General features: G+C 48.3%; 1 protein-coding gene and 1 long non-coding RNA gene across 2 annotated transcripts in view; both read left to right on the top strand.

Moving 5' to 3' along the window:
* CACNG3 (calcium voltage-gated channel auxiliary subunit gamma 3) overlaps positions 1-9161 on the top strand; it is an 83784-nt gene extending 74623 nt beyond the window's left edge. The window contains exons 3-4 of the mRNA XM_078074684.1: positions 3557-3697; positions 8074-9161. Of these exons, the coding sequence (XP_077930810.1) occupies positions 3557-3697; positions 8074-8585 (653 nt within the window). The 3' untranslated portion in view covers positions 8586-9161. The remainder of the gene's footprint in view (positions 1-3556; positions 3698-8073) is intronic.
* A 13006-nt stretch (positions 9162-22167) lies between these two features.
* On the top strand, positions 22168-26279 carry LOC118555873 (uncharacterized). Its single transcript, XR_004927193.2, has 2 exons — positions 22168-22263; positions 25134-26279. It is a non-coding gene; the product is annotated as an uncharacterized LOC118555873 (long non-coding RNA).
* The last annotated feature ends 1456 nt before the right edge of the window (positions 26280-27735 follow it).

Raw genomic sequence — 27735 nt, 5'->3', positions numbered from 1 at the left:
AGTCCTTATGCAACTACTAGGATTTACCCAAATGCCTACTAGGATTTGTGCCAGCAACTCAGAAAAATTTGGTACGGGGAACACAGGGCATATTTAGAGATGTAGCTTTGTACTTGGACCTCCTCTGAAGAACAGCTTTAAAGTCATCTCCAGTGGGGTTTTACTGAGTGCCCATCATTTTTCTTTGTTTTTCTTCCCTGCTTTAATGAAACACTGTGACGTTTGCCCCGTTGGAGGTGGAACACGAGCTATAATTTCTATTTCACAGCTCCCAAAACTGATTTTCAGTTCTTCCCAGAGGTGGATTGCATTTCTGACAAGATACTTTGCTCCCGTCTGGGAAGGTGAGGTCCTCGCCCCCATCCCACGGTCCGCTCATACTTCATCATTAGCCTCAGACCCAGGCTAAGGTTCAGGGGAGGCCTTTACGAGCACACAGATGTCCTGCGAGGGACTTTGGAATCCCCCACCCCACCACACAGAGCCAGGGGCACGTTCCCCCAGGGCTCTCCAGACCCCTCCAATGTGTAAGCTGCCAGTTCCTGTTGTGGCCACACCGTAGTGGGACTGGGACTCAGCACATTGATTTTTCTGCTGTTTCCTCGTTCTCGAGTGCTGTCGGGGAAGGTTACAGCTTCACCATAGAGCATAAGGTTCACTAGCCCACGTGTCCTATGGACGAGAGACTCCCCATAATATAGCCCTGGACTTGGCCAGGTCCTGCTCTGATGCCCATGGTAGAATTACACTGCAACAAACTGCTCTCCCCACCCCTAAGACCTCAACTTACCCCCAGATAGTTTGGGGAGGAGAAACAGTAAAGGAAGGAAGGCAGGGAGGAAGGGGGACGGAGGGAGGGGGGAAGACAGTAAAACCTTTTTGTTCTGAAGCCACCATGTGTCCACTGTGTTAAAATGAAAGTAGAGTGGATCACACCAACTCAGCAAAAATGGCAGAAGCAAATGTCCTGAGGCAGACACCTGCAACCACATATTTCATCTGTGGGCTAAAAAGTGGGGTCTGGCCACCAGCTGGTTGCCACGGGGTTACTGCAGCCAACTTCGCACATCTCATAGCCACCCATTTCAAATTTGCACTTTTATAACCAACGCAGTTCAATAGCGTCAAACGTCCGTAATTATTTCCTTTGGGCATAATTATACTTTACAAAAAAAATTTTTTTTAACTACTCTTTTAATCGATTGAACTCATCACATTGAATATTCGAGCAATTCCTGTCAATACACAATGCAAATGAACGCTTTAAAGGTTTGTTCACGTTCTAGTTCGCTTGAAAACATGGGAGGCAGGTCAACCCCTGATATTTGTGGGGCCCTGGGCTGAGGGTCTAAATGGAAACCCATAGGTCATATGTGTAAATATCGAGAAGTTATAAATAAGCTATGCCCACAGTCGGGCTCATGTGCCCACCCACCTAGGACCCCAGAGCCCCTCCTCAGGGATACCCCTCAACCTGGGGACTAAAGGAAGCAGGGGGTCCAGCCTTTCCCAAAACTTGACCATGGAAGCAGAAGGATGGGAGGGACACTGTTATCAGGCCCCAAGTCTGCCCAGATCCCAACACTGGGTGATTTGGGGTGGCCGTCTTTAAGCAAAAGCAAGGACTCTTTCATTTTCTTCTCATTAAGAGAACATCACCCCCGTGTGCCCTCAGACTCTCACCCCATTTTTCCATCCCCCCTCCCAGGCAACCCTGTTGGCTAAATCAGCTACCAAACTTTCAGAAAACTTTTTCCATGAGACCAAATAAAACACCAGTCCTAACGTTGCAAAAAGAGCTTGGCAGTAGGCACATAAGCACCTTCGTGCAGTAGCGAATAGAAACAGCAGGAGTTGGGTCACCATGAATACGGGGCTTGAAAGCCTTGAACTTTCAGCTTTGAAATTCCCAAGGCCAAAAATGAACTCGGGACCCTTCCTGCCACGCCAACCCCACTCTACACCTGCTCGTGCCCCATGGCATTCTGGGTGGCACCAGGGGCTCAGTGGCCGAGCACCAGACATGGGCATCAGCTCCTCTGTCTCCCACTGCCCACTGCCAATTCTGGTGGCTTTACCTTAGAAATATATCCTGAGTCCCACAACTTCTCACCACCTCCAGCCTACCACCCCGGCCCCAGCCGTGGTCAGCTCAAGTCTGGCTTCCACAGCCCTTGCGGCCACAACAGCTCGCCCCTTCCAAGAGCCCCACAGTGTTCAGTGCTCTCCTGTCATTATCTTGACATTTTTCATGATTTTGGAACAAGAGGCCTTGCATTTTCATTTTGCACTGTGTCCTGCAGATTATGCTGCTCTTCCTACCTGTCAACTTGACTGGCTTGGGAGCCGTATGAGGCCAGGGACCCTAGTTCTTTTGTACACTAATGAACATGGAATTTGTTCAACTGGTATATTCTGGTCTGGACATAGCAGGAAATACCCTTATACTGGTTGGGTGAATACTGGGTCCCCCATCATAGAACCCCTCCCCCAGAACCTTAGGGACCCCAGGACCCAACACAGCACACGTGCATTTAGTAGGTGCGCAGTAACATTGTTAAATGAATAAATAAACTCATTTGTTCCTTCAGTGACTGAGAGGGTATTAAGTGAGGATCACCAGACCCGGTGCCGTCCAAATGTAGGTGTGTCCTGGGAAAGATTTTGCATTTTGGTGAACAGCGTGTGATCTGATGGGGTTCTCTGGATGCAGGGCCAGCAACATAATTGGCAGGGTCCAATGCAAATGAAAATCCCAGGCTCCTCATTCAAAACACCGGCAAAAAAAGCTTTTTCTTTTCTTCTGTTCTCTCTCTCTCTCTCTCTCTCTCTCTCTCTCTCTCTCTCTCTCGATCTGTCACGGTGTCTTTCATTTGCTATTTCATGTCACACTACCGCCAGGGCCGGGGGTGGGGAGCGGGGCCACAGAGACAATAGGTGAATTCATAGCTTTGCAAGTGCCTGGGGCTTGCACCTAACCCTGATTCTTCTTTAGTCGATGCCCAGCCCCCACCAGGAAGGAAGGCTGCAGTGATCACTGGTTGGGGCAGGAGAAGGGGCAGCTAAGGTCCCATCCCGGGGGAGTAGGGAGGTGGAGAGCTGACAGATGGTGGGATTCCCCTGTGAATCAAGGCTCCAAGCCCCCCACTGCATGCTCCATCGGCCCATCAGACTTCACTTCTAAAACATAATGCAAGGGGCGCCTGCGTGGTTGACCGTCCAACTCTTGATATCATCGCAGGTCTTGATCTCAGGGTCGTGAGTTCAAGCCCCGCGTTGGACTCCACACTGAGTGTGGAGCCCACCTAAACACACACACACACACACACACACACGCAATTCAAAGACAAAATGATTAAGAATTTCAGGACGGTGACTGCAGAGCCTTAGTCGCAAGCACAGGGCCCTGAGCGACATTACTGGTCTCATGCCCATGTTAGATGCCGGCTCTGTCCTGCTCGTGTGCTGTTTTCCCCTTGGGCACCGCATGCCCGGGGCGGGTGGAGCCTGGGGCTGGCTGGGATGCAGGTGGAACCGTCTCCTCTTGTCTCCGCAGGGGCCGTGAGGGCCTCCAGTGTCTTCCCCATCCTCAGCGTCACGTTGCTGTTCTTTGGCGGGCTCTGCGTGGCAGCCAGCGAGTTCCACCGAAGCAGACACAATGTCATCCTCAGCGCGGGCATCTTTTTCGTTTCTGCAGGTGAGCATCTGGCCCCAGCCCAGAGATCCTCCCAGACACCCCACCCAAGCCGGGGCCATGAGGACAAAGCAGTGCTATTTGGGGTTCCGTGCAGGGAAAGGGCGAGAAAATGCTCGACTTGTGTTAAGAATGAGGAGCCAGAGACTTTCATGAGAACCAAAGATGCTGACACGCCGGGAAGCTGTAATGGAAAGGCAAGAGGAGATGGGGGGCAGGGTCAGCTCAGAGGGAGAGAGAGGCTGGTTAGTAAGAGAGCGTGTGTGACCCTGGAAAGACAGGGGTTTGAACCGCGAGGGTCCACTTATACAGGGATTTTTCAACAAATCCGTACGGTAGTGTAAATGTATTTTCCCCTCTTCTTAATGACATTTTCTTTTCTCTAGCTTACTTTCTTGTATGAATACAGTATAGAAGACATATGACATACAAAGTATGTGTTAATTGTGCCTGGTAAGGCTTCCGGTCAACAGGAAGCAATTAGCGGTTAAGTTTTTGGAAAGTCAAAAGTTAAACCCAGATTTTTGACTGTGTGGGGGGTCAGCACCCCTAACTATTGTTCAAGGGTCAACTGTCTATGCTTGCACATAGGGGTCAGGTGTATGTAATGTGTGGCCTGAAAGACTGGCTAAGTGTATTTTTAATGGGGTCCAACTTTCTCTTCACTTGGATATGTTCACATATGTCTCTGGCCCTTTGAGATACGTCACAGCGTTCCAAGGGCTCAGATCCTCATATTGTTCAAGGCGTCCCTGGGAATAAGGTAAAAAGCCAGCAGCCTGGATGCTCTCCGCGAAGACCTCATAATCAATAGCTGGCCTGACCAGAATGTGGCAAGAGGGATGAGAGACAATCTTAGTTCAGGAAGGGGTCCCATGCACTGCCTTCTCTCTCCTCCCTCCATCTCTGATCCTCCTCCACACACCTCATGCTCTCTTCCCCTGGATTTTCATCCCTCCCTACCTAATAACAGTACCCACTTCATGGTGTTGTTGGAAGGAGGCTGAACATAAAATGCAAAGTATTATTTTCTCTTTTTTTAGCTTACTTATTTATTATTTTAGGGGGCGCTCAAACTCACAACCCCGAGATCAAGAGTCACGTGCTCTTCCGACTGAGCCAGCTGGGGCACCCCAATATCATTTTTTAGTACTGGAAAAGCAGCAACAATATCATTCCAAAGTCTGAGACCCAGCGTCCTGCCCCCATCTAAGACCTCGCTCCCATTCCTTCCCCACTGTGTCCCCTTCTGGGAAATGAGGAAGTTGGATTGTATCCAGCTCTGAGTCACTGGACACCAACTCCAGCAACAGACCAGGGAGGGAGCCGCCATCTTGTCATGGGGATGTGGTCAGCCCAAAGGTGGCCGTGGCCTCTGACCACGCTCTGTGCCGACTGATGGTCACGCCTGGCAAACCCAGGGATTTGTGTGGCTTTGAGGCACTTTCTGGTCACCGGTAGCCCATCCAGACCCCCTGGGCTCTGACCCACCTGAAGGATAATGGATTGTGCTGACATTCGGGTTTCCCGTACAGGAGATCATTATTTTGTCCCCCAAGGGGGTTGTCAGGAAAGAGCGTGTCAGCAGCAACTTTTTACCTCACAAGGGGTACTGTGAGAGGTGGCAGGTGGATAGGACGCATGGGAACCGCGAAACATACGGGACAGTGGCGAAAGCCCCGAGGGAAAGCCAGAAGCGTGGGGTCTATTCCTGGATCCCCCCCATCTCCCCAAGGAACCCAAAAAGCCTCAGTTTTCCACCTATAAAATGAAAGTTTCAGAAGAGCCCGCACTCTCTAAGGCTTTTTCTCGTTCAGCTATTCTAAGGATCTGTGGTTTGGGGCAAGCAATCAAGAACCTCTGCTGGGCACCTAGGACCAGGCTCGGTTTCCTCATCTAGAAAAGAGAGTCAGGGGGCGCCTGGCTGGTTTGGTCAGAAGAGCGTACGACTCTTGATCTCGGGGTTGTGAGTTCGAGCCCCACGTTGGGTGCAGAGATCCTAAAAAACTAAATAAATAAACTTTAAAAGAGGGTTTTTTTTGTTTTTTTTTTTACAGCAGGTCTGTTGCAATAATCGAGATGGTGCATATTAAGACTTTGCACAGTGCCTGGCACATGCCCTATAAATCAATGGCAACCCCCTTGGCTCCCTGCCTCATTTAACCTGGTCTGACATCTAAGTCTTTCTTTGAATTTCTCCCCCTCCTCCCACCCTATTGAGACTTCCTTTAGGGGCTTCCCAAACTTTACCACCCAAATTTCCCTGCTGGCAGAGGAGAAAAAAAACATGGCCCTGGGGAGTCGGGGCGGCGGAGGGGGTGGGGGCATCACTAGAAGCCGCCTTCAGTGAGCTGAAATGTCTTTGAAGTCTGTCCCCCATTTACACTTAAAAATTCATGTGAATTCTGCTCTCTCCTCCTTATTATATCCATGTTCATTTTACTATAAAAGAATGGGTCTTCCCTACTAATCTTTCAGCCGAGTTGACACTCCAGAAAGAGGAGCAGTCTCTCATCCTGTGGTTTCCAGCAGTCCGACACAGGGCTGTCTGTCTATTTAGAAATAGCTCAGTGATGAGAACTCGCTGCCGACCTGCTGGATGCCTGCGCAGGATAATGCCAAGAGGAGATGGGGCAGAAGCAGTGCCCACCCCCACCCCCTGCACCCCCACCGCCTTCTAGAAGCAAGTCCTAGATGGAGAATGGCCGGAGATCATATTCAAATACTAACTCCCCTTCATGCATGTGCCCCAGCCGGGTCAGAACAGCCCCGCGTCCCCTGCTCTGCCCAGCTTTAACCCTTCAGTTGCTGGATTGTGGGGAGATCGTGGGGACCCTCAGGAAGAGTCTGGGGCAGTGACGGAGCACAGGCAGCTCCTGGATATGGTTATTTACCAGCTGGTGCTAGCAACTGTGACGAGGGCCAGTCTCCATTTAGCATCACCTAAATTCGGAGACAAGGAGGTGCCAGCTGATATATCAACCTCCCTGCGTCATTGTTGGTATCAAGGCCTAGATGAGGCCCTCGAAGCAAAGAGACAAAAAGAGACATTCCACCTTTGGAACAACAATGTGAGAAAGGTGGCGCGCCCCGGTGGCCCAGTCGACTCTTGGTTTCGGGGCTCAGGTCATGATCGCAGGGTCGTGGGATCGGGCCCCGCGTCGGGCTCTGTGCTCAGCAAGGAGTCTGCTTGAGATTCTCTCTCCCTCTCCATCTGCCCTTACCCCGGCTCACTCGTGCTCTCTAAATAAATAAATAAAATCTTAAAAAAAAAAAAATAATGTGAGAAAAGTTGTCAGAGATAATCACAGCCCCTGGGCCCTCAAGTTCTATTGTTTTCTTACCACTCCCTAGAGAATCAATTCACCTCCAAGTGACCATTTCCAGCGCCTCTCCATTGGCACCTGGGGGACGCTAAGTCTGCGCGCCTCGCCTGCTGGGGAAAGCGGCTGCTTCCTCCCCAATTCCCGATGCTCAAACGACAGCTAATCTAAAGCATTAGCCTATCCTGTGCAAATGAAAAGACTTAGGAAGCTACTGTCCCTTCCCCTTGGGTTCATTAGCTCCCCAAACCGCAGGGGCAGACCCATCTATGTCCACCAGACTGCTGCATTTAGACTCTCCCTAAGCACGTCCAACTTAATGTATTCACGTCTTCCCTCCTCTCTAAACCTGTTCTCTCTGCTGCCTCTTCCTTTAGCTCCAGATGCCACCAACCTCCTCGTCAGCGCAGCGAAAACCCTAGCAGGTCATTCTCAATCCTTTCTCTCATCCCACACAATCAGTAGCCTTTCATCTCCCAGCTCAACCCTATGCAATGTCACCTTGTCTTCAAACCCCAGTGGCTCACCTGTTCTGCCTCCTTTTGCTCGCGAACCATTTTTTCTGTGTCTCTGGTAGAGCCCTTACTCTATTTTGCTCTAATTGCTTTTACGTGTCAGCATCTCCTACTAACAGCGAGGAGCTCAGGAGCCGGGACCTGTAGCTCCCTCGTTTTACCATCCTCACAATTTAGTGCCGAAGATGAGGTTTTGATGGAATGAATGGCTTGTAAGGGAAAACGCGCGCATCCCGAGCTCTCCCACCCTTGCTATAGGAATAGGGTGTATTCTGTAGCTGAATGCACGCCCCCTGGGACCGAGCCGCCGCATCCCCCCTGGGACCGAGCCGCCGCATCCCCCCGGGACCGAGCCGCCGCATCCCTCCTTTCCCCAGGGACGGACGGTGCAAGATAGGCCCAAGGGTTGGATTTCCTGGCCTTAAACCCATTCTCCTTGTCTCCCAGTTCCCTCCACATTTCCTACAAATCGTTCAAGGCTCAAAGTGACAGTTACCTCCGACGTGTATGAAAGACATATTTTTCTCTTCCCTTCTCTTAGGGTTAAGCAACATCATCGGCATCATAGTTTATATATCAGCCAATGCTGGAGACCCCGGGCAGCGTGACTCCAAAAAAAGCTACTCCTATGGCTGGTCCTTTTATTTCGGGGCCTTCTCTTTCATCATCGCAGAAATCGTGGGAGTTGTTGCTGTGCACATCTACATAGAAAAACATCAGCAGCTACGTGCCAAATCCCACTCGGAGCTCCTGAAGAAATCTACCTTTGCTCGCCTTCCACCCTACAGGTATAGATTCCGGAGGCGGTCAAGTTCTCGCTCCACGGAGCCCAGATCCCGAGACCTGTCCCCCATCAGCAAAGGCTTCCACACCATCCCTTCCACTGACATCTCCATGTTCACCCTCTCCCGGGACCCCTCAAAGATCACCATGGGGACCCTCCTCAATTCCGACCGGGACCACGCTTTTCTACAGTTCCACAATTCCACGCCCAAAGAGTTCAAAGAGTCGCTGCATAATAATCCGGCCAACAGGCGCACCACGCCCGTCTGAACTTGACCTCTGCCCTCTGGCCTCCGCCCCAGCACAGCCTCGGGGGCAACGTACAGAGGCGGCTTTGAGGTTGCATGGCATGGTCCTCGTGATGGTATTACTTTTTACAAAGAATGAAACCAAATGGACTCAGCCCTCTCCCACACTTGGCCCCTGGCGCTCCGGGTCCCAACCCGCCCCCAACCCCCCACTCCCACCCCCCCACCGTTCCTTCCCGACTTTTCAAGCCAATCCCATGATGTCATTTCTCTCTCTGTGTATCTGTGCCACATGTTTTCCTCTCTTCCTTCTTTACTGGAAGGACCTGCACATTCTTCCCTCCTTGGAAGAGGACTTTATTCAAAGTCATGGGTGGTGGCTGGGGGGGGTGGGACCCCGATTCCCCAGGCGCGTGCAATTGTCCCCATTGCCCACTCACACAAATCCTCGGGACACCAACCGCCCAGGTGGCCCTGAAGGAGGCATTCACCTTTACGTGTTAGAAAAACATGACCAGAAATCAAAGATGTCAGAGCCCCAAAGCAGCTAATGTAATAAGCACCCATGTTATTAAAGGTTTTGCCTTGTTGTAACCAACCAAGCTGGGGGTGTTTTGTTTCTTCCGGCTACTTCCTACACAGACTCGTTGCCTCCCACAGGACTGGCTCACCTCTGTGTTGGAAGTTGAGTTTTGCTCATCTAACCGCCAGGAAGTTTCCCGGCCATCCCATCACCCCTTAAGACCAGCGAGGTGCCCCCGCCAACGTCAGAGTCAGCATTGTCCCTCACCTGAGTCCCTGAAGGCTAGCTGGGGGCAAACGTGTGTTAAAAAAAAATCTGGCTCTGGCATCCAGGAGCTCCAGGAGCTGGGGCGAGTCCACCTCACCTTCAAGCCTCGGTCTTCTCATCTGTAAAGTGGAACACGGTATAGCACCCTCCTCCACAGAGCCGTGAGGCTCAAATAAAATGCCATGTGCAAAATGAGTAGCACATTGTGAATAAGTGATATATGTAGTTTTAGGTTTTGGATGCATTCTAAGCAGCGTGAGCATTATCTGAGTCAGCTTGGGCTGCGATAACAAAAAACACCCTAGACAGAGTGGCTGACACCGCAGACGTTTCTTTCTCACCGTCCTGGAGGCTGGGAAGTCCAAGCTCAGGGAGGGTGCAAGCAGATTTGGTTCTCAGTGAGTGTGGGGCCTCCCGATTGGGTGGGGGCTGGTGGCACAGGCCAGGGAAGAATTCACCCGAGGTGGAACAAAAGAGAGAAAAGTTTATGGAATACACCCCAAGGGAGCAGCGGATAGGACAGACAGACTGTCTGCCAGGAGGCGGGGGTGAGAGGCCATAGTCCCAGGGCAGAGTGAAGGAGTATGGGGGCAGATGGAATTTTCTCTTCCTTGGAAATCTTAGGTTGGTTGTAAATAGTCCATTGGTTGGTTAGGGCCTATGGCTTAATGAGCCTGTTTGCGTTCAGCCTGGTGGTCTCTGTGGGCCCTTTTGCCTGGCTCAACTTTCCATGGCTCGAGCCACTTGCTTAAAAGCAGCCTCTACAAGGAGGGTTCTCCTCCTGGTTTGCAGAGGGCCGCCTTCTCACTGTGTCTCCGCACAGCCAGCTGAGGACAGTGCTCTCACTGTCTCTGTCTCTCTGTCTCTGTCTCTCCCTCTTCTTAGGAAGCCACTAATCCCAGCACAGCTTCCCCACCCTCATGGCCTCATCTACCCCTCATTACCTCCCAAAGGCCCCATCTGCAAATACCATCACAATGAGGGTTAGGGCTTCAACGTATGAATTCGGGGGGTGGGAGACCCAGTCCACAGCAAGCATTATTGCAAGAAGACAGAACCAAACAGAAACGGTTCTACACTGGGGGGCAGGGGGGGCTCTGAGGGCACTGGGGGAAGAGAATGGAAGGACATCTGAATATTTTTAATACTCCATACCAAAAAGCATGAGCTCAATGTCACCTCTGCCGAGGCTGACTTCCTGGAGTGTGTTTTGGCCCGCGCCCCGCTGTTCCCCACTTCCCAGCCAGCTGTCCCACCTAGGGTTCCGGTTCCCGCAGAGGGCACAGGCAGGGTCCTGAGAGCTCATGCTTACCTCTTGCTGCCAGGTGCGGGGCTGGGTTCTAGCACTGTACACATCCACCCAGGGATAGTCCCTAGTTTCCAAGGAAGAGAGGTTACATGACTCGCCCAGACTTCACCCCCACTAGGGGCCGGGAGCCCCGGGAGCGAGGCACCTGCCCACACCCACGAGGTCACTTTGATTGCCCAGTGCAGACTCCCGCTGATTCGTTTCTTTTGATGCTTAAGAGTCATTGCGTGCAAATCACACTTACGTATATCAAATGATCTCCTTGAATCCTTAAAACAGCCCTGCGTGTAGTAGGAATTACTCTCCCCATTTTGGCAAGCGGGGAAAGGGGCTCAAAGAAAGTGTCTTAGGTGCTAATGAGCAGAACTGGCATGGATGCCCCACCTCAGCTCCCGAATTTGAGTGACTTCTTCATCTTCCAGCATTTTCCAAACCGGTCATTGGGGTACAAGGACCCTTGCGACGTTTCTCATAGGCACATGGCACGTCGACAATTATCTGTCTAACGTTTTTCTTTAAATTGACTCGCTTTTTAATAGTAATAATAATAATAAATGTATCTAGCCTTAAGAAAGTGGCAACTGGGAAAATAAATACAATGAAAACAAAACAATCATGCCGTCTTCTAGCTACTGCCTGATCTTTGTAAAAAGGATATAACCAAAGTGTTAGGAAGATGTTCAAGATATTCTCGCACCAGAGAAGAAGCTTCTTTCGGCTTAATCAGAAGGATCCAAGGAAGGATCCAAGGAGCACTGGGAAAGGGGGTAGCTTTCTCACTATGAGATCAGGTCCCATTGTCTCATCCCTCGCCTTGGGAATCGGGGCTCCAGCCACCCTCAGAAAGGGAAAGATCTGAGAGATGGAGCAAGTAGGTGATGAATCCTGTGAAATGGAACAAACAGCAACCTACAGCTCTGGGAATCAGGACTTTGTCAAACAGGGCATCTGGGGGCACCTGGGTGGCTCAGCCAGTTAAACATCTGCCTTCGGCTCAGGTCATGATCCCAGGGTCCTGGGATCGAGCCTCGCATGGGGCTCCCTGCTCAGCGGGGAACTTGCTTCTCCCTCTCCCTCAGCCTGCCACTCCGCCTGCTTGTGCTCTCTCTCTCTTTCTCTCTCTCTCTGTCAAATAAATAAATAAAATCTTTAAAAACAAAAAAACCAGAGCATCTGGGGAAGCTGATGGGGATGGAGAGAAAGGTCCCAGGGGCTTCACTAGGTGGACGTCTGCTCTGGACCAAGTACAAAAGGCCAGATAGCAGGAAGAGAGAAGTAGGCACCTGACCCCTGGAAGGACCCCCTGCCCACGCCTCCCACATCCCCTCCCGCACAATCTAGGTCTGCTCCCTGCATGGCTTGGGCATGAGCAGCCTCAGAGAGCTTTTGCTTGAAGCCTGCTCAGCTGGACCTAGCTGGCTGGCATCAAATAAATATTATTACCACTTGCAGTTTGCAGCCAAGATCCCGGCCAACCCTTGTCATTTGAATCCCTGTGAAGGGTATTCATGGTCACTGGGCCCCCACTCTGTGTGCTGCGTGAGGTAGGTACTATTGTTAAACACCCAGGATAGATGCTGAAACTTGCCAAGAGACAGCAAAGCAGGTACTCAACCCCACGTCTGCCCAGCTCCAAAGCATACGAAAGAGCCACTCCCTAAGTTGGGCCGGTCACGCTTCTCAAATCTCTTGCTCCGTTACTGAGATCCTCATCTTCTCCCCCCGATGCAGCTCTGTTTACCAAGGAATATAAACAGGGGGCTCTAATTTTGATGGAGGCTCAAGGAAGAGGCGGTGCCATTTACAATCAGACCTAAAGGAAGAGTTAGAGTTAGCCAAGTGAAAAAAGGGACGTGTGCAGGGGACAAGAGTAGCATAGGCAAAGGCCCTGAGGCTGGAGAGACCCTCCACCGCCTCCCCCCACAAAAGCCAGCAAAGCTGGAGCTCAGAGTGAGAGGGAAAGTAGCATCAGGTGAGTCTTAAGAGAAAGCTAGATCCAGAGGATGTACATTACAAGCATGTTAGGGATTTTGAATTTGAACCCTAAGTACACTAGGTACAATCTAATATGTATTTTCAGAAGTCTAATGTTAGGTGTCCAGTGAAATACCACTTTCCTAAATCTTACCTTTAGAAATAGTTCACTAAGAGCTTGTATCATTGCCTGCTTTGGCCACAGTCTCTAACATGTGGACATGACAATGAATTGGACATGAACTCGCCTTGGAGCACGGTTGGCCAGATCACAGACTACACCTGATTTGCGGCTAGCCGAGCCTTTTTTTTTTTTTTTTAAGATTTATTTATTTACTTTGAGGGGGGCGGTGAATGGCAGAGGAGAGAGAATCTCAAGCAGACTCCCTGCTGAGTGTGGATGCAGGGGCTCAATCTCACAACCCTGAGATCATGACCTGAGCAGAAACCAAGAGTTGGACGCTTAACCCACTGAGCCACCCAGGTGCCCCATGAGGCTAGCCTGTCTATTCATAGGGTGTCCAGTGGCCTAGGCTTTGTGATTTGACTTTAAAAGGTAAATTGAGCCAATCAGACAATCTCTGCTGGGAATTCTAACTAAGAGACACAGAAAGCAGTTGCTAGTTGGCCAGAGGGAGCAGAACAGAAAAGGTATAAGGAAGCCTTGGGACCCGGGCAGCAACAGTGGGCCAAACTCAAGGTAAAAAGAGGACAACCCTGCAAAGGCTTCCCATTGTAGGTAAATAAAATCCAAATTTTTGCCATGGTCTCCGGGGTCTTTCATTATTGAGACCATGCTAATCTGTCTAACTTTATTCTGTCACTTTTCACCTTGCTACCTACCGTCCAGTTATATGTCCTCTCTTTTCAGTTCCTGATCCAGCCAAACATAGTTCTGCCTCAGGGCCTTTGCACCTTGCTTGAAATCACCTCTCTCTTTATATGGCTGGCCCTTTCTCATCTTTCAGGTCTAAGCTGACAAGTCACCTCTTCCTTTACCAGTTCTCAACAGGAGATCTGATGTTTTTCTTTGGTATAGTCCATACTTAATCCCTTGATAGTTCAAAAGTCTGTAATATTTTGTGTGTATTTGTTTACTGACTAGAAGTTAAGTTCCACGAGAGGAGCGTACCTGTCTCATTCTCCACTGCTGTCCTCCATGCCAAGTGTGGAGCTATTCACCTGGTGGATGTTCCACCATGTGAAAGAAGCAAGCAGAGAAGGTGAATGCATTAAGAACTGTTTAACAGAAAGCCGTCCCATCACAAGGAGAGAGTGGTTTCCTTGGTTTCTGGGAGCTTCCTCTCCCATTTCCTCCGAGAGACTTTATCTGCATCCGTTCAACAATCTCCCCTTTTCCTTGAGCAAGCCCAAGTGCCTGCCTGTTCCTAGTTACCAAATGAGCACAGACTAGAACCTGCGCCTCTGGAGGCTTCCAGAGCTGGAGAACAGCCAGCCATATGCAGATGGCTGAGAGTCCTTCTTAGGGACAGCAGGACAACTAGAGCAGAATGGCATTTAGTCAGGATGTTTATACAAGGGAAATCACAACCTCAGAGCCAGTTCACTTAGGAAAGAGCCAAGACAGAGGAAGAACCGGGGACCAGAAACCAGGTGACAGTGTCTGAGGGCTAACGAATCATCAGTCTAGAATCAAAGCCACCATAAGGCAATGATGAGGCCAAGTCACCAGGCTGAAAGCAAGCGACTCCTGGATGGTAGATTAAATTTGTGGAATGCTGATTGCCTCTTTGTAAATAAAAATAAAACCAGACAAACAAAAACCAGTTTTGAGATGGTGGTTTGGACTTCACGGCTCCTTCTCTGATGCTATAAATAAGAATCATTAAGGGGCGCCTGGCTAGCTCAGTTCGTGGAACATGCAACTCTTGATCTTGGGGTTATAAGTTCAAGCCCCACGTTGGGTGTAGAGCTTACTTAAAAAATAATAATAATCTTTGGGCTGCAAGTAACACCCAATTTTAATTCAAATAGCTTGTATTACTTAGATAGGCAAGGTTGTCTGTCATAGCAAACAAACCCCAAAGCCTCAGAGGCTTAACCCAACAAACCTAATTTCTTGCTCACACAAAGTCCAGTGTAGGTTTCCTGACTGAGCAGCTCTCCTGGATGGCTCTGCCCCAGGCTCTAACTCAGGAAACCAAATTGCTTCTGCCTTACAGTTAGGCCATCTTGTGGTTCCAGGGTTGACCTGATGTTATCCACCTGGGTAGAGGGAGTGAAGGGTGGGGTGAGGAGGTGAAGGATCATGCACCTAAACTCAATCCCCCTAATCCAGAAGTGACCCACTTCATGTCACATTCCGGTAGTGAGAACGAGTCACATGGTTCCATCTGGATTCCAAGGAAGGGGCTGCTGAAAATGTCATCCCTGATTGGAGAGTTTCTTCTGTCAGGGTTCAAGAATGTCCTGTCCCCTTCAGGTTCCTTCTAGCCAGACTAAGAAAACAAATTGACATAGGACAGATTAACAGGAGAAAATCAAATTTAATAGAGTGTATATGGGGAATCCACGCAGACGTGGAAATTCCAAAGACAAGCAAAATAAGGTATACATATCATTCTGAAGTAAGGAGAAGGGGGTAGGGTTCTGGGACTTCAAAGGGAAGGAATGTGATTCACAGGGGAATGAAAAAGAGTATATGTTTGGTAAATAAATGTTTCTGGGTCACTCAGAAAGAGTGGGACATATAGAGGACTTTAACTGAACAGATCTCGCTGGGTCGCTCCCTGTCCACCATACCTAGCTTCCATCATAATGTGCTTATCTATGGTGATAGCTCTCTTCCTGGAGCAGTTTCTCTACCTAAATTCTTTTTAGGCAGTTGTGGGGGAGGTACAGAGCTTTTCCTGAATCTTCTGGGTTCTGATTGCTTTTAGATTCAAAATAGTCTTCTCTCCAAAGTGGCCCATCTTGGGTCCACCTGCACCGTGGCCTCTACCCTACCAGGTAATAACTCTATATAATATAAGGTATACATGAATCCTTAGCAGGTGACCAGTCCTCTTTACCATACAATTTAAGAAACATGTATCCCCTGTAAAAAGAAATCCCCAAGACGAACCATGAGAGACGATGGACTCTGAAAAACAAACTGAGGGTTCTAGAGGGGAGGGGGGTGGGAGGATGGGTTAGCCTGGTGATGGGTATTAAAGAGGGCACGCTCTGCATGGAGCCCTGGGTGTTATGCACAAACAATGAATCATGGAACACTACATCAAAAACTAACGATGTATGGTGATTAACATAACAATAAAAATTAAAAAAAAAAAAAGAAATCCCCAGATAAAGGGGCCCCAAAATTAGTTCATTCAGCAGCTCAAAGATAAATTCAAGAACCCATAATCTTTTCATCTTTCACACTAATGGGGTCACATGTCTGCCTAAACCCTCAGTCAATCAGGGGGATGGACTCACCATGAGGGACCAGGACCAGCAGTTCTCAGCCCTAGTTGCCCATTAGCTTCATCTGGAGGAAATTTTTAAAAATACAAATGTCTAGAATCCACCGCAGAGATTCTTATTGGATGGGTGTGAAGTGAGCTTGACCTTCAGAAGTCCCCAACTGATAGTTTAAGGACTAAAGTCCATTCACATTCTTGTGTAGCTTGATCCATAGGATGTTTCAAAAAATTGGGAATTTACAATGACAAAGCAAATGGGACAAATGGTAGCAACCGGTGAATCTGGGTATAGGCTATAGAAGCTCTTGATGCCATTCTTGGCATTTTCTTCCTATAGGCTTGACATTATTTCAAAATTAAAAGTTACCATAAAAAGGGGAAAGTCAGAACTTACACAGAAAAGCCAGTATCTTTGGCTTCTTTTTTTTTTTTTTTAAGATTTTATTTTATTTATTTGAGAGAGAGAGTGAGAGAGAGAGCACAAGAGGGCGTAGGGTCAGAGGGAGAAGCAGACTCCCCGCTGACCAGGGAGCCCGATGCGGAACTCGATCCCAGGACTCCGGGATCATGACCTGAGCCGAAGGCAGTCGCTTAACCGACTGAGCCACCCAGGTGCCCTATCTTTGGCTTCTTTTGGAAATCAGAAAATCTGGGAAAACCGGGTCTGTATTCCCATAGAAGATAAAAAGCAGGCCTAAGCAGTATGGCGCAGGCCTAAGCAATATGGCCCAGACCTTGGATCAAGTACATCCTGGGGCGAGGGCCTGAGCATCAGTATTATCTAGAGCTCAGGTGAGTCTGAGAATCAGGCTTGGGAATCACTTCCTGAAGTCTTTTGCATTTGCATCTGTTTTCTTCTCTCCTGTTCCATCCTTTTCCAACCTCTAACTATAGCTCAGATTATTTTTTGCCAAACGCAGCACCTTGCACTTGCCCACACTGAAGCTCATCCTTGGCAATTCCTCGGCCCACTCACACAGCCTGGTGAGATCTTCCTGCAGCTTATCACCAGTGGCTTGGCATTTCACTACCTGGCACAGCGAAGTGTCACCAGGGAATGTGGGGCTCACACCCCTCACTCCTCCAGATCAGTTAGGCAAATGTCAAATAAGACCAGCCCTAGCACTGACACCCCACTGTTTTCGATTAATTAATTAACTAACTCATGATAACCCAACCAAGTCTCTGGTTGCAAGCAAAAGAAGCCAACTGTGGTTAACTTAAGGAACAGAGGAATTTCAAGAGGAAAATCAGGGCTTTGTTCCAGCTGTGCTGTTGACATTTGGGGCTGGATAGCTCTTTGGTTGGGGCGGAGGGGGCGGGACGACAAAGGCTGTTAAGCAGCAACCCTGGCTTCTACCCACCAGATGCCAGGAGCACAAATCCCCCTCCCCCCCAAGTGGTGACAGCCAAAAATGTCTCCAGACGTTGCCAAATGTGTGGGGTGGGGGGTGGGGAAGTAAAAGTCTCTCCCAAAGGGAAAGCTGAAGAATCAAGTTTTAGAGAAAAAAAAAAAATGGCAATCTGAGTCATTCTAGGGTTCTAGACTGTAAGGACTCATAGATGATTGAGTTTGAATCCCGGCTCCTAGTTGTGTGACTTTGGACGAGTTACTTTCCTGCCCTGTGCCTCAGTTTCCTTTTCTACAAAATGAGATCATTGGAATAGATTGGGTTATACGGTGGAAACAAACAACCCCAAGGTATCAGGAGCTTAAAACACAGGCTACGTGTCCAGTGTGGTCAGCCGGGGATCTGCTCATGTTGCCTGCTCCAGGAGTCCCAATGTCCGCCATCTGGACATTGCTGGTCAAAGTGAGAAGATGAAGAGAAAGGGAGGTGATAAGCTGGCTCTTAAATATGCCTGCCTGGAAGGGAAACACATCATTCCTGCTCAAATCCATTGAACAAAACAAGTCATATGGCTCTACTGAATTTGAAGGAGGACAGCAAAGTAAAAACGTACCACATTCCTAGAGAAAGAAGAGCAAATACGGATTGATAAGTAGCACTAATGTTGGACACAAGTAATAATAATACTGACTTTATAAATGTGTTGGGAAGGGAAAATAGTTAATACATACAAAGTTCTTAGGATAGTGCCTGGTATCTATTAACTGCTCAATAAATACTAGCTTATTGTTACTTATTGATTCAGCAAGAGTTTATTGAGCATTGTGAGGGTCAGTTTTATGTGAATAACCCAGTTATTCCATCCAACACTAATGCAGGTGTTGCTGTGAAGAAATGTTGCGATGTGATTAACATATATAATCACTTGACTTTAAGTGGCTTATTATCAAGGATCTGGGTGGGCCTGATATAATCAGTTGAAGGCCTTAAGATCAGAACTGAGGCTTTTTTTTTTTTAAGACTTTAGTTATTTATTTGAGGTGGGGGGGAGGGGCAGAGAAGGTGAGGGAGAGAATCTCAAGCCAACTCCACACTGAGTGTGGAGCCCAACACAGGGTTTGATCCCAGGACCTCAAGATCATGACCTGAGCTGAAATCAAAAAGCCTGCCACTTAACCAACTAAGCCACCCAGGTGCCCCAGAACTGAGGCTTTTCTAAAGAAGAAATTCCCCCTGTGCATAGCAGCATCAGACGCTGCCCAAGAGTTTCTAGCCTACACCTCATAATGGCCCACCCTCCAGATTTCAGATTCGTCCAGCCAGCCCACATTTGCCAATTCCTTGCAATAAATCTCTTTATAGCTTTAACCCTTAATATCCACTTCCCTCCCTGCCTCCTCCCCTCTCCCTACTGTCTTGTTAAATAGCATAAATCCTGAGTTTTATTCCCCACTTCTGGGGTTGACTCATCTCTGGTTTCTGACCTTTTTGTTCTGACTCCCAGCCTCCTTTTTTTTTTTTTTTTTTTTTTTTTTTTTTTTTTAAAGATTTTATTTATTTATTTGAGAGAGAGAGAATGAGAGAGAGAGCACATGAGAGGGGGGAGGGTCAGAGGGAGGAGCAGACTCCCTGCAGAGCAGGGAGCCCGATGCGGGACTCGATCCCAGGACTCCAGGATCATGACCCGAGCCGAAGGCAGTCGCTTAACCAACTGAGCCACCCAGGCGCCCGACTCCCAGCCTCCTTGATAGAAGTTTCCTGGCTTGACTCACAGGTCCTCATCCTCCCAGGTCTTTCTCTCTCTCCTGCTACTGCTCATCTCTTTAGAAGTCTGGCCACTTCTTCCTCTGTGTTGAGGGTCCTGAGGGCTAACGGAGCTTGGAAGAGCAGAAATTTTGAGCTACATGACCTTGACCTCCTGCCCCTGCTGCCCCAACCCCACTTTCCTGTCTTTAAAACAGACCCAGTTCAAGTCCCTGCTCTTTGACTTTAGGCAAGTTGTGCTTGATACTTTAGTTTACTCAGCTGCTACAGGGGGGGATCAGGATATGCCAAGTCAAAATATGCCCCACCCCCTTAGCATACAGAAGGATTATTTTGAGCTGAAGGCAATCAAGAAATGGCAGATTTAAGAAAAAAATCTCTCTACCCTCCCCCTTTCTGCCTAAAGGCAGGGCCTAAATTTCCCTTTGTGAGGCTGTCCCCCAACTCCCCATTCCCACAACAGGAAAAGGAAATGGGTTTTAACACTGGTACCAACTTGAATCTGCATAAACAAATCTTACTGAAATAACCCTTACCTTCCATCAGTTCCCCCAGATATTTAATTTCTCACCCTCTCCTGCCCTTTGAAGCCCAAACCTCTTTCCTTTTTGTTGTGTCACTTCTCCATAATTCTCCATAAATTTATCACCCTTTGTGAGAATGGTATATAAGCTCTCAGGCCTAACCACTTTGAGTTTTTATTCCTTTTCTGTGAGATCTTGGTGTGCATGAAAAAAATTATAAGCATCTTTTTTTTTTTTTTTTGCATCTTCTCCTGTTGACTTATCGTTTGTCAGTTTAATTTACATGACCCAGGTACCAAACGTAAGAGGATAGAGGAAAAGGGTTTTCCTTCCCCATACTCCAAAATGGGGATAACAGTAGAATCCACCTCACTGGGTGAGGTGAGGACTAAAGGTGACGCTTGTGCGGCACTTAACACACGACCAGCTCATAGCCAGTGCTTGAGAAATGAAAACGTATGACATAGTTACCAATACTAGTCCTATTCCATCCTCAGCCCCAGTATCCTTGCCCCTTAAGGTCTCAGGACAATTTAGAGAAGGCAGAACAGCTGAGTTGCAGAAACTTAGATTTTATTAACCACAAGGCAACAAGCAATCCCCACTTCAAGTCTGTCTCAGGAAGGAGACTTTCTAAAATTCAGATCTGTTTTCTTCAAACTCACCCTCTCCCATCAGGTAATAAGACACTTCCATTCAGCAGGGAGCCCAGGGAGCCAGATTCTCTCTCCCTACCCTGATCCAGTCTCTGGCTCCCCACTGCCAATGTGTTAATCACCAGCCCAGCGGAGGGGGATTCGCAGGAAGCCTTGCGCTTTGAAGTGGCTCAGTTTACCTACACTTTACATATCAAGAGGGAAGAGGACAATCATTATTGGCAAGAAAGATAGGAGGAGTAGCAGAGGTCGAATATTCTAAAGCAATCATTGGGACAACAGAAGGAACAAAAGGAATGACATTATGCAAATGGAAGCCATTCCACCCTTGAGAAGATAATGTCCTCTCTGAACACAAAGAGAGACAGTTAAAGCAGGCCAGTTCATTCCAATTCTGTTTGAATAGTAAGCTTCCTACTGATTAATATTGGGCCCGGGTAGCATCAGTTCTCTGAAACATTAACACTTTCATATTCCTCAATAATTGTGTTAGCCTCGTCTGTATTAGATTTTAAATATTTCACAACATTGGGCGGGAGTCAGTACAGTAATAAATCTTAACGTTTCGCCAAAATAACTCAGAACTGGCTTGAGCCCACACCTCTCCCCTATTTGGCAGGTTTTCCCTGTGTAGCCTTTTGAGGTTACCAAAGCAGGGGGGTTCCGGTGGGGGGGTGGTCTTCGATTAGTAAATCAATCCTCAGGGAAGCAAGGAGGGAGTGTCTGATTTGGGCTACCTAAGGGGAAAGCAAACTATGGCTGAATTGGAAGAGCATCCCCCTTTGTCCTTGCACCCCTCATCCATGGGACCAGGACCCTTCCTTCTCTCCACATTGAGAAACCAGGAGAAAGAGAGATCAGAGCTCAACCCTCCCCACCAGCCAGAGAGCAGAGGACAGCAACCACCAGAGTCCTCGAGCGTGGGGCAGCTCAGGTGGCTGGGGCTTGATTATTTGCAGGACTGGGAGAGCAGATTTTAAGGAAAGGACATCTGGGGACACAGGCTGGCTTCAGAGTGGGAGGAAGTTAAGGACAAGATTGAGGGTGTTAAAAAGAGAGCCACAAGGCCAAGGTGGAGTCACTTGCCCCCAGGACAGCAAACCAAGACTTAATTGCACGTTCATCCTCTCTCCAGAATTTTAAGCCAATCAATCTGGGATTTTTCTGATCAGCACCAATGAGGTAATCTGTCACATGGGCTCTCCTTCCTCCATAGTAAAATTAGGTAATCCACCTAATGAGCCCCCTGCCCTACCCTCTAAGGGAAGGTGACCTTGCCTGAAACAATCCTTTCTTTTCTTTTCTTTTGCTAATAACCTCCCATCCCTCCCTTCTTCCTATAAAAATTTTCCATCTTGTAGGATTCCTCAGAGCTCACTCTACTTGCTGGATGGAACGGTGCCTGAGTCATGAATCACTTAATAAAGCCAATTAAATCTTCAAATCTACTTGGTTGAATTTTGTTTTTTTAACGCTTGAGAAATAATAAATCTGACCTTATTATGCTAAAGACACAGCAACCCTTTTCTTGACTTGGGCTTTATTACAATGCAGCCCCACATTTACTGAAAGCGCCTCTCTTTACCCTCCAGATACATTATTCTCAACACATTAGAACCACCTTAGGAGTTTCAAAAAGAAACACGACATGCCTATTTCCTGTCTGTAAACACAAACCATACACTTGCCCTTTGTCCTGGCGATTCCACTTCCAACATGCCCAAGAAAAACAAACACACCCCAAAATGAGTTACAGCCAAAGATATGTACAAATATGACCACGGGAGCTTTTATTACGGTAGCCAAAAGTGGAAAACAATCAAATTTCTATCATAAATGGAATGGATTGATACATTGGGACCTGTTCAGTCGATGGAGTGGATTACAGCTGCCCCGTGCACCACAGGTGAGTCTCACAGACATTCAGTGAAGAGAGAGAAGCTAGATCTAAAAGAGTGTGTATACTGCTTGGTGCCATTTACGTGAAGTTCAAGTGCAGACAAAACTAATCTAGGTGGGAGAAGTCAGAATAGTGGTTCCCTGCAGGGGGGGTGAGGGGCAGTTACTGCCTGGGAGGGACATACAGGAGCTTAGAGTGTTGATGCTAGAAAGTTCTATAGCTTTTTTTTTTTTAAGATTTTATTTATTTATTTGACAGAGAGAGAGAGCACAACCAGGGGGAAAGGCAGGCTGAGGGAGAAGCAGACTCCCCGCTGAGCAGGACCCTGGGACAGGCGGGGCTAGGTAGGGAGAGATAGATGGGGGGCTCCGTGGTCAAGCTCACAGAAATCCCAAAAATGTGGAGGCATAAGGAAACCAGAGATAAGGGAACACTCCAGACTACCCTGCCCTAGGTGTCCGAGGGGAAGTCTTATTTATGACAGTTTCCCGTGGTCAACAGAAAATAACCAGACCCTAAAAAGAAGTAAGCCATTGAAGATGTTATCACTAGTCCCTAATCAATAATGTCACCAGTAGAGAAGTCAAAAAGATTTAAGTTCCCTGGTTAGTGCTTTTTTTTAAATTTTTTTTTTTCCATTTTTTTTCATTATGTTATGTTGGTCACCATACAGTACATCGGTAGTTTTTGATGTAGCGCTCCATGATTCATTGTTTGCGTATAACACCCAGGGCTCCATTCAGTACGTGCCCTCCTTAATACCCATCACCAGGCTAACCCATCCCCCCACCCCCCTCCCCTCTAGAACCCTCAGTTTGTTTCTCAGAGTCCATAGTCTCTCATGGTTCATCTCCCCCCTCAAGGCCAACCCTAAAAGCCTTCACTGGCAACCCTGTTGGGACCCCTCTCACTCCTGAGAGCTTTTTTTTCTGTATCCTTGCTTCATAAAACTCTATCGCTTTACTCACTCTCCTCTATCCGCGAGATTCATTCTTTGACTTCGTGAGACAAGAACTTCACTCTCCCACTTCCGGATCATGACCTGAGCAGAACACAGACGCTTAACAGATTGAGCCACCCAGGCGCCCCAGAAAGTTCTGTAGCTTTATCAAGATAGTGGTACATGGGTATATATTTCTGTAAAAATTCATTGAGCTGTACACTTAAAATTTGTGTATTCTATTGTAATATAACTCCATACAAGTATTTATAAAATTAGCAAAATTATATAAAATACAAAAATGCCTATGGCCAGGACCCTCTTCCCTGAGAGTCTGATTCACTTGACTTTGGGTGGGACTCAAAGAAGGAGATAATTTAAGAGTCCGAGGATTTTTTTTTTCCCCTCTTTTCCCCCCAACTTTATTGAGCTATCATCGACATTAACATTGTGTAAGTTTAAGGCATACAATGTAATGATTTGATATAATGTATATGTTGCAAAATGATCTCCACAATAGGGTTAAATAACACATCCATACCTCGCATAGTCAACATTTCTGTGTGTCTAAATGATGAGCACTTTTAAGATCTGCTCCCTTAGCAACTTGCAAATATACAAAACAGTCTTGTTAACCGTGGGCCCTGTGCTATACATCACAGCTGGGGAGTTTAGCTTGAGAATTCTGCCCCCCGATGAATGGACCTATGCACAGATAGCTTCTCTCTGACCCTGCAGACTCCCCCTCACAATCATGGGGAGAAGAGGGAAGAGTCTGGGCACGTGCAGGAACCTCTGGTCGACTGGATGGAAGGAGGCCATTTGGCCTTGAGGCTTAAGGAAAGTTTCTGGCTGCCCTGTGTTCCAGATCTTATCGCCAGCTGATCTGCGAGCCAGAAGCAATGAGCGCAGAAGGAAAAAGAGCAGTAGGTACAGGGGAGATCGGCAAAAAGCCCCTGGAAGAAGAGTCGGCCTGCCCAGCAGCAAGTCCTGCCCCACAACCTTAGCTGCCCATTCAAATCATCTAGGGAGATTTTTTTTAAATCCCCGATGATGCCCAGGCTGCACCGCAGACCAATTATATCAAAGTCTCGGGGTGGGGGGGCGGAGCGCCAGGCAGGTATCAGCATTTTGTAAAGCTCCCCAGATGATTCCATTGTGCAGCCAAGGTTGAGAGCCACACCCCCCACCCTCCCCACCCCGACCTCCCCATGCCCCGTGACCACCATGCTAAAGCACAGTGACCTTGGCCACCGTCTGAGAATCCGAACCAGATAGAGTTTTATGAAGCAAGTATACAGAAAAAAAGCTCTCAGGACTGAGAGGGGTCCTGACAGGGTTGCCAACGTGGGCCTCCACCGACCGTCTCTTATTTAGAACTGACCGGGGAGCATCATTCTTGTGATGTCTTGGTTTGAGTAAGGACTGGTGATCACATCTTTAATGGCTTACTTCTTCTTTGGGGTCTGGTTATTCTTTGGTGGTCACAATGTGATTGCCATAAAACCACCCCACCTCTGACGCCCAGGGCAGGGTGGTCTGGTGTGTTCCCTTATCTTCGGTTTCCTTACACCTCAGCATTTCTGGGATTTCTGTGAGCCTGATCATGTAAGCCCCCTACCTATCCCTCCCTACCTAACCCCTCCTGTCGCTTATTCAGTGAGACCCTTCAAATGTGTTATCACTGGGTCATATACTTGGGGGATGATTGCCAACATGTATGACGGGGTAGAGATAAAGGAATTGTTGTATGTTAAAGTAGACTTACAGGATCCTGGGGGTCCGGCGAAGATTGCCTTTTTCCCCTCACAAAGTATCAACATCCAGGCAGTTGAGTCCCTAGAGGAATGGCACTCTGCCCACCTCAAGGACTTGTCAATGGGCTGCAAGTAGTAAGGAAATTGAGTAATTTTTCTTCTGCCTTTGTTTCCCATAGCACAGCCGGAGAACTCCTTCCCCGTGCCAACTCTGGGAAAGGTGCCGTTCTAGGTGTTGTGCAGCTGAAACACACCCTCAAGGACCCTACGTCTTCCAGCTGGAGGACACAACCCCATGAGCCACATCCAGTGGGCACAGACATTTTTCCACTGTGCTGGATTGTTCTACTGTCAGCCTACTTAGACTGGGGGCCAGGCTTCCCAGAATCATCTTCCCTGTGTGGTTCCAGGTTAAGACTGCCAAAGTGAAGCTGTGGGGGGTGTGGGAGGCAGCTGTGAGGCGGTACCATCGAAGGTTCCAGGTGGCAAGAGCCAGACGCAGGGGTGCTGCCAAGTTCCAGCTCACCCCAGCTCTGTTCTTCCCATGTCACGTCTCGTCCTTCTTCCTGAACTCTGGCCTTGCTGACCCACAGGGACCTGATCCACCACCGGATGCTTCTGTGTGAATTCACAGAGGCAGCAGCTCCAACGTGCCTACAGCCTTCCATGGGTTTCTGCCCCAGCCCCTCCGGGCTCTCACTCCTACAGCTGGACAGGACCCGCTTCCAGGCTTCTCTGCAAGATCTGACTCGCGCACCTGTGTCCATGCTTCAAGTGAGCACCTTTTCTCAGATTTCCCTATGCCCTCTTTTGGACTTTCATGTCCCCCAGATGGTCCCGTGGTTGGGTCAGGTCAAATTCTTATCATTTCTGGTAATCTCTCATTGCGGTTCTGCTTTTCTGATTCTACCCCAACAGATACTCCGTAGAAAGGCAAGAGGGAGCCTCCCAGGATGTTGGAAATGTTCTAAATCTTGATCCGAGTGGTGGTTACATGGGGTCTATATATATATTTAAAAGCTCATCAACTCTTACAGCGCGTACACTTTCCCATTCACGTGCTGCATCTTGAGAATTTTTTTAAAAGAGTGACTCAAGAGACTTCATTGGCCAAATAAATACATTAAAGTGCAACAATATGGAGATGGAATGCAAGCCCTCTGGGGCACCTGCAAGGACCCCCTGCCCTAAGCCTGCCTTGCTCACGTCCTCCCAGACCCCAGCCACACCTCTCCCTGCTCCTCCTGCCGCTGAATATGTAGCAGCCCTTGCAAGGTCCCCTCCACCTGCTGGCTTTGACAATAACAGATCATGATTACAAACGGCTTTTGACTAGAGAAAGATCTTTGGTCTTCATTAAGGTTTATTTGTGACTGTTCCAATGGTGGTTTCTGAGAGAAGAGAAAGAATGCCGATGGCAATTAGGCTCTCCTAATTGCAGTACTCACTGATTGCCTGTATTAAAAACATTTGAGGAAGTATAGCAATTAGAGCTTCGGGAAATATTTAAAAACAAAGTGAAAAGAGGCCTCTAAGTGCAAGGACACAGAGGCAGCCAGGAGCCCCTTGCCCAGCCGGAGTAGACCCCGAGAAGCCCTGGATGTCTGGGCAGCTCACCGCCTTGGGATGGTGGCCATGACGGGTCCGAGGAGAAGGAGGCATGTTTCCACCCAGGCACCCTCCAGAGGCGGCTGTGAATCAGCCCATGCAGAGGCAATTTTGCAAACAGGATAATTGTGTCAGGCGCCTGCTAAATCCATACAACCAAGCTACAGCACTATTCCCACTTTAAAGATGAAGAAACTGAAGTTTCCATCTACAGAGAAAGTGCAAAACTTTCCAAGGTTACACACTGCAGGTGGCAGACCCCAACTCAAACCCAGGTCTGTTTGATCTCAAGGCACATGCCCATAACCAGTACATTACTCCATAGCGTCCTCAGTCCCCAAACCCTGATTCCTCCAGCCACCAGCACCCAGCAAGGCAAGCTTGCTTGTGAGTTCACACTACCACATCCCACCAACCCTTTGCCATGTCTCCAAGAACTCCCTCCCAGCCACCAAACTAGGTCACAGGTCCCCTTGCTCTCCATCAGCCCTCTCCAGTCCTGCCCAAGAGCTGGGGAGAAGCTCTCAGCCTCTCCCCACAAAGCTCCTTGAGCTCTTGGGGTTTCTCCACTCCTCTTGCCAGCCAAGATCAAGGTTCCAAGGTCTTCCATTTGTCCTTGGAGATCTACCTTGAAGAAGCTACTCATGATCACCACTAACCTTAAAACATTTACCACCATTGCCCAAACTTTCTTTTTCCTTTGGCCCCTTGGTCCCCCACGACCCTTAAACTGCAATGTAAACAACATGAAGGAAGGGATTTGGGTCTTTTATTTCCTGCTTTAACCCCAGCATAGTAGGTATTCAATAAATAGTTGCCTTTCTTTTTATCCACCCAGAAATACATTCTCTACATTTCTTCCAGGCATCTCTTGGTACGTGATGCTTTCTTAATCACCAGAAATGCATCTTCTGTGTTCCTTTTTATCAATCACTTGCTCTAGATTCATGGCTTCATGCCTTCCAACCTAGCCTGGATAGATTTGTATGGCCACCATTAGAGCACGAGAAGCATTACTTCTAAAGCCTGACTTATAAGAAGATGATGACCTCTAGGTCATGGTTCTAGTGCCACCCCAGGTAAAGGTGTTCTCAAATTCACCTGTGTGGTGCCCTGGAGAAAAGGGGTTGTACCACACATTGTACTGTGTCCATCAGGGAACAAGATTAAAAC

This window comes from Halichoerus grypus, chromosome 6 (assembly GCF_964656455.1).
Source record: "Halichoerus grypus chromosome 6, mHalGry1.hap1.1, whole genome shotgun sequence".
NCBI lineage: Eukaryota > Metazoa > Chordata > Mammalia > Carnivora > Phocidae > Halichoerus > Halichoerus grypus.
The sequence above is the reverse complement of the archived record's forward strand: the minus strand, read 5'-3'. Positions and strand labels throughout refer to the sequence as shown.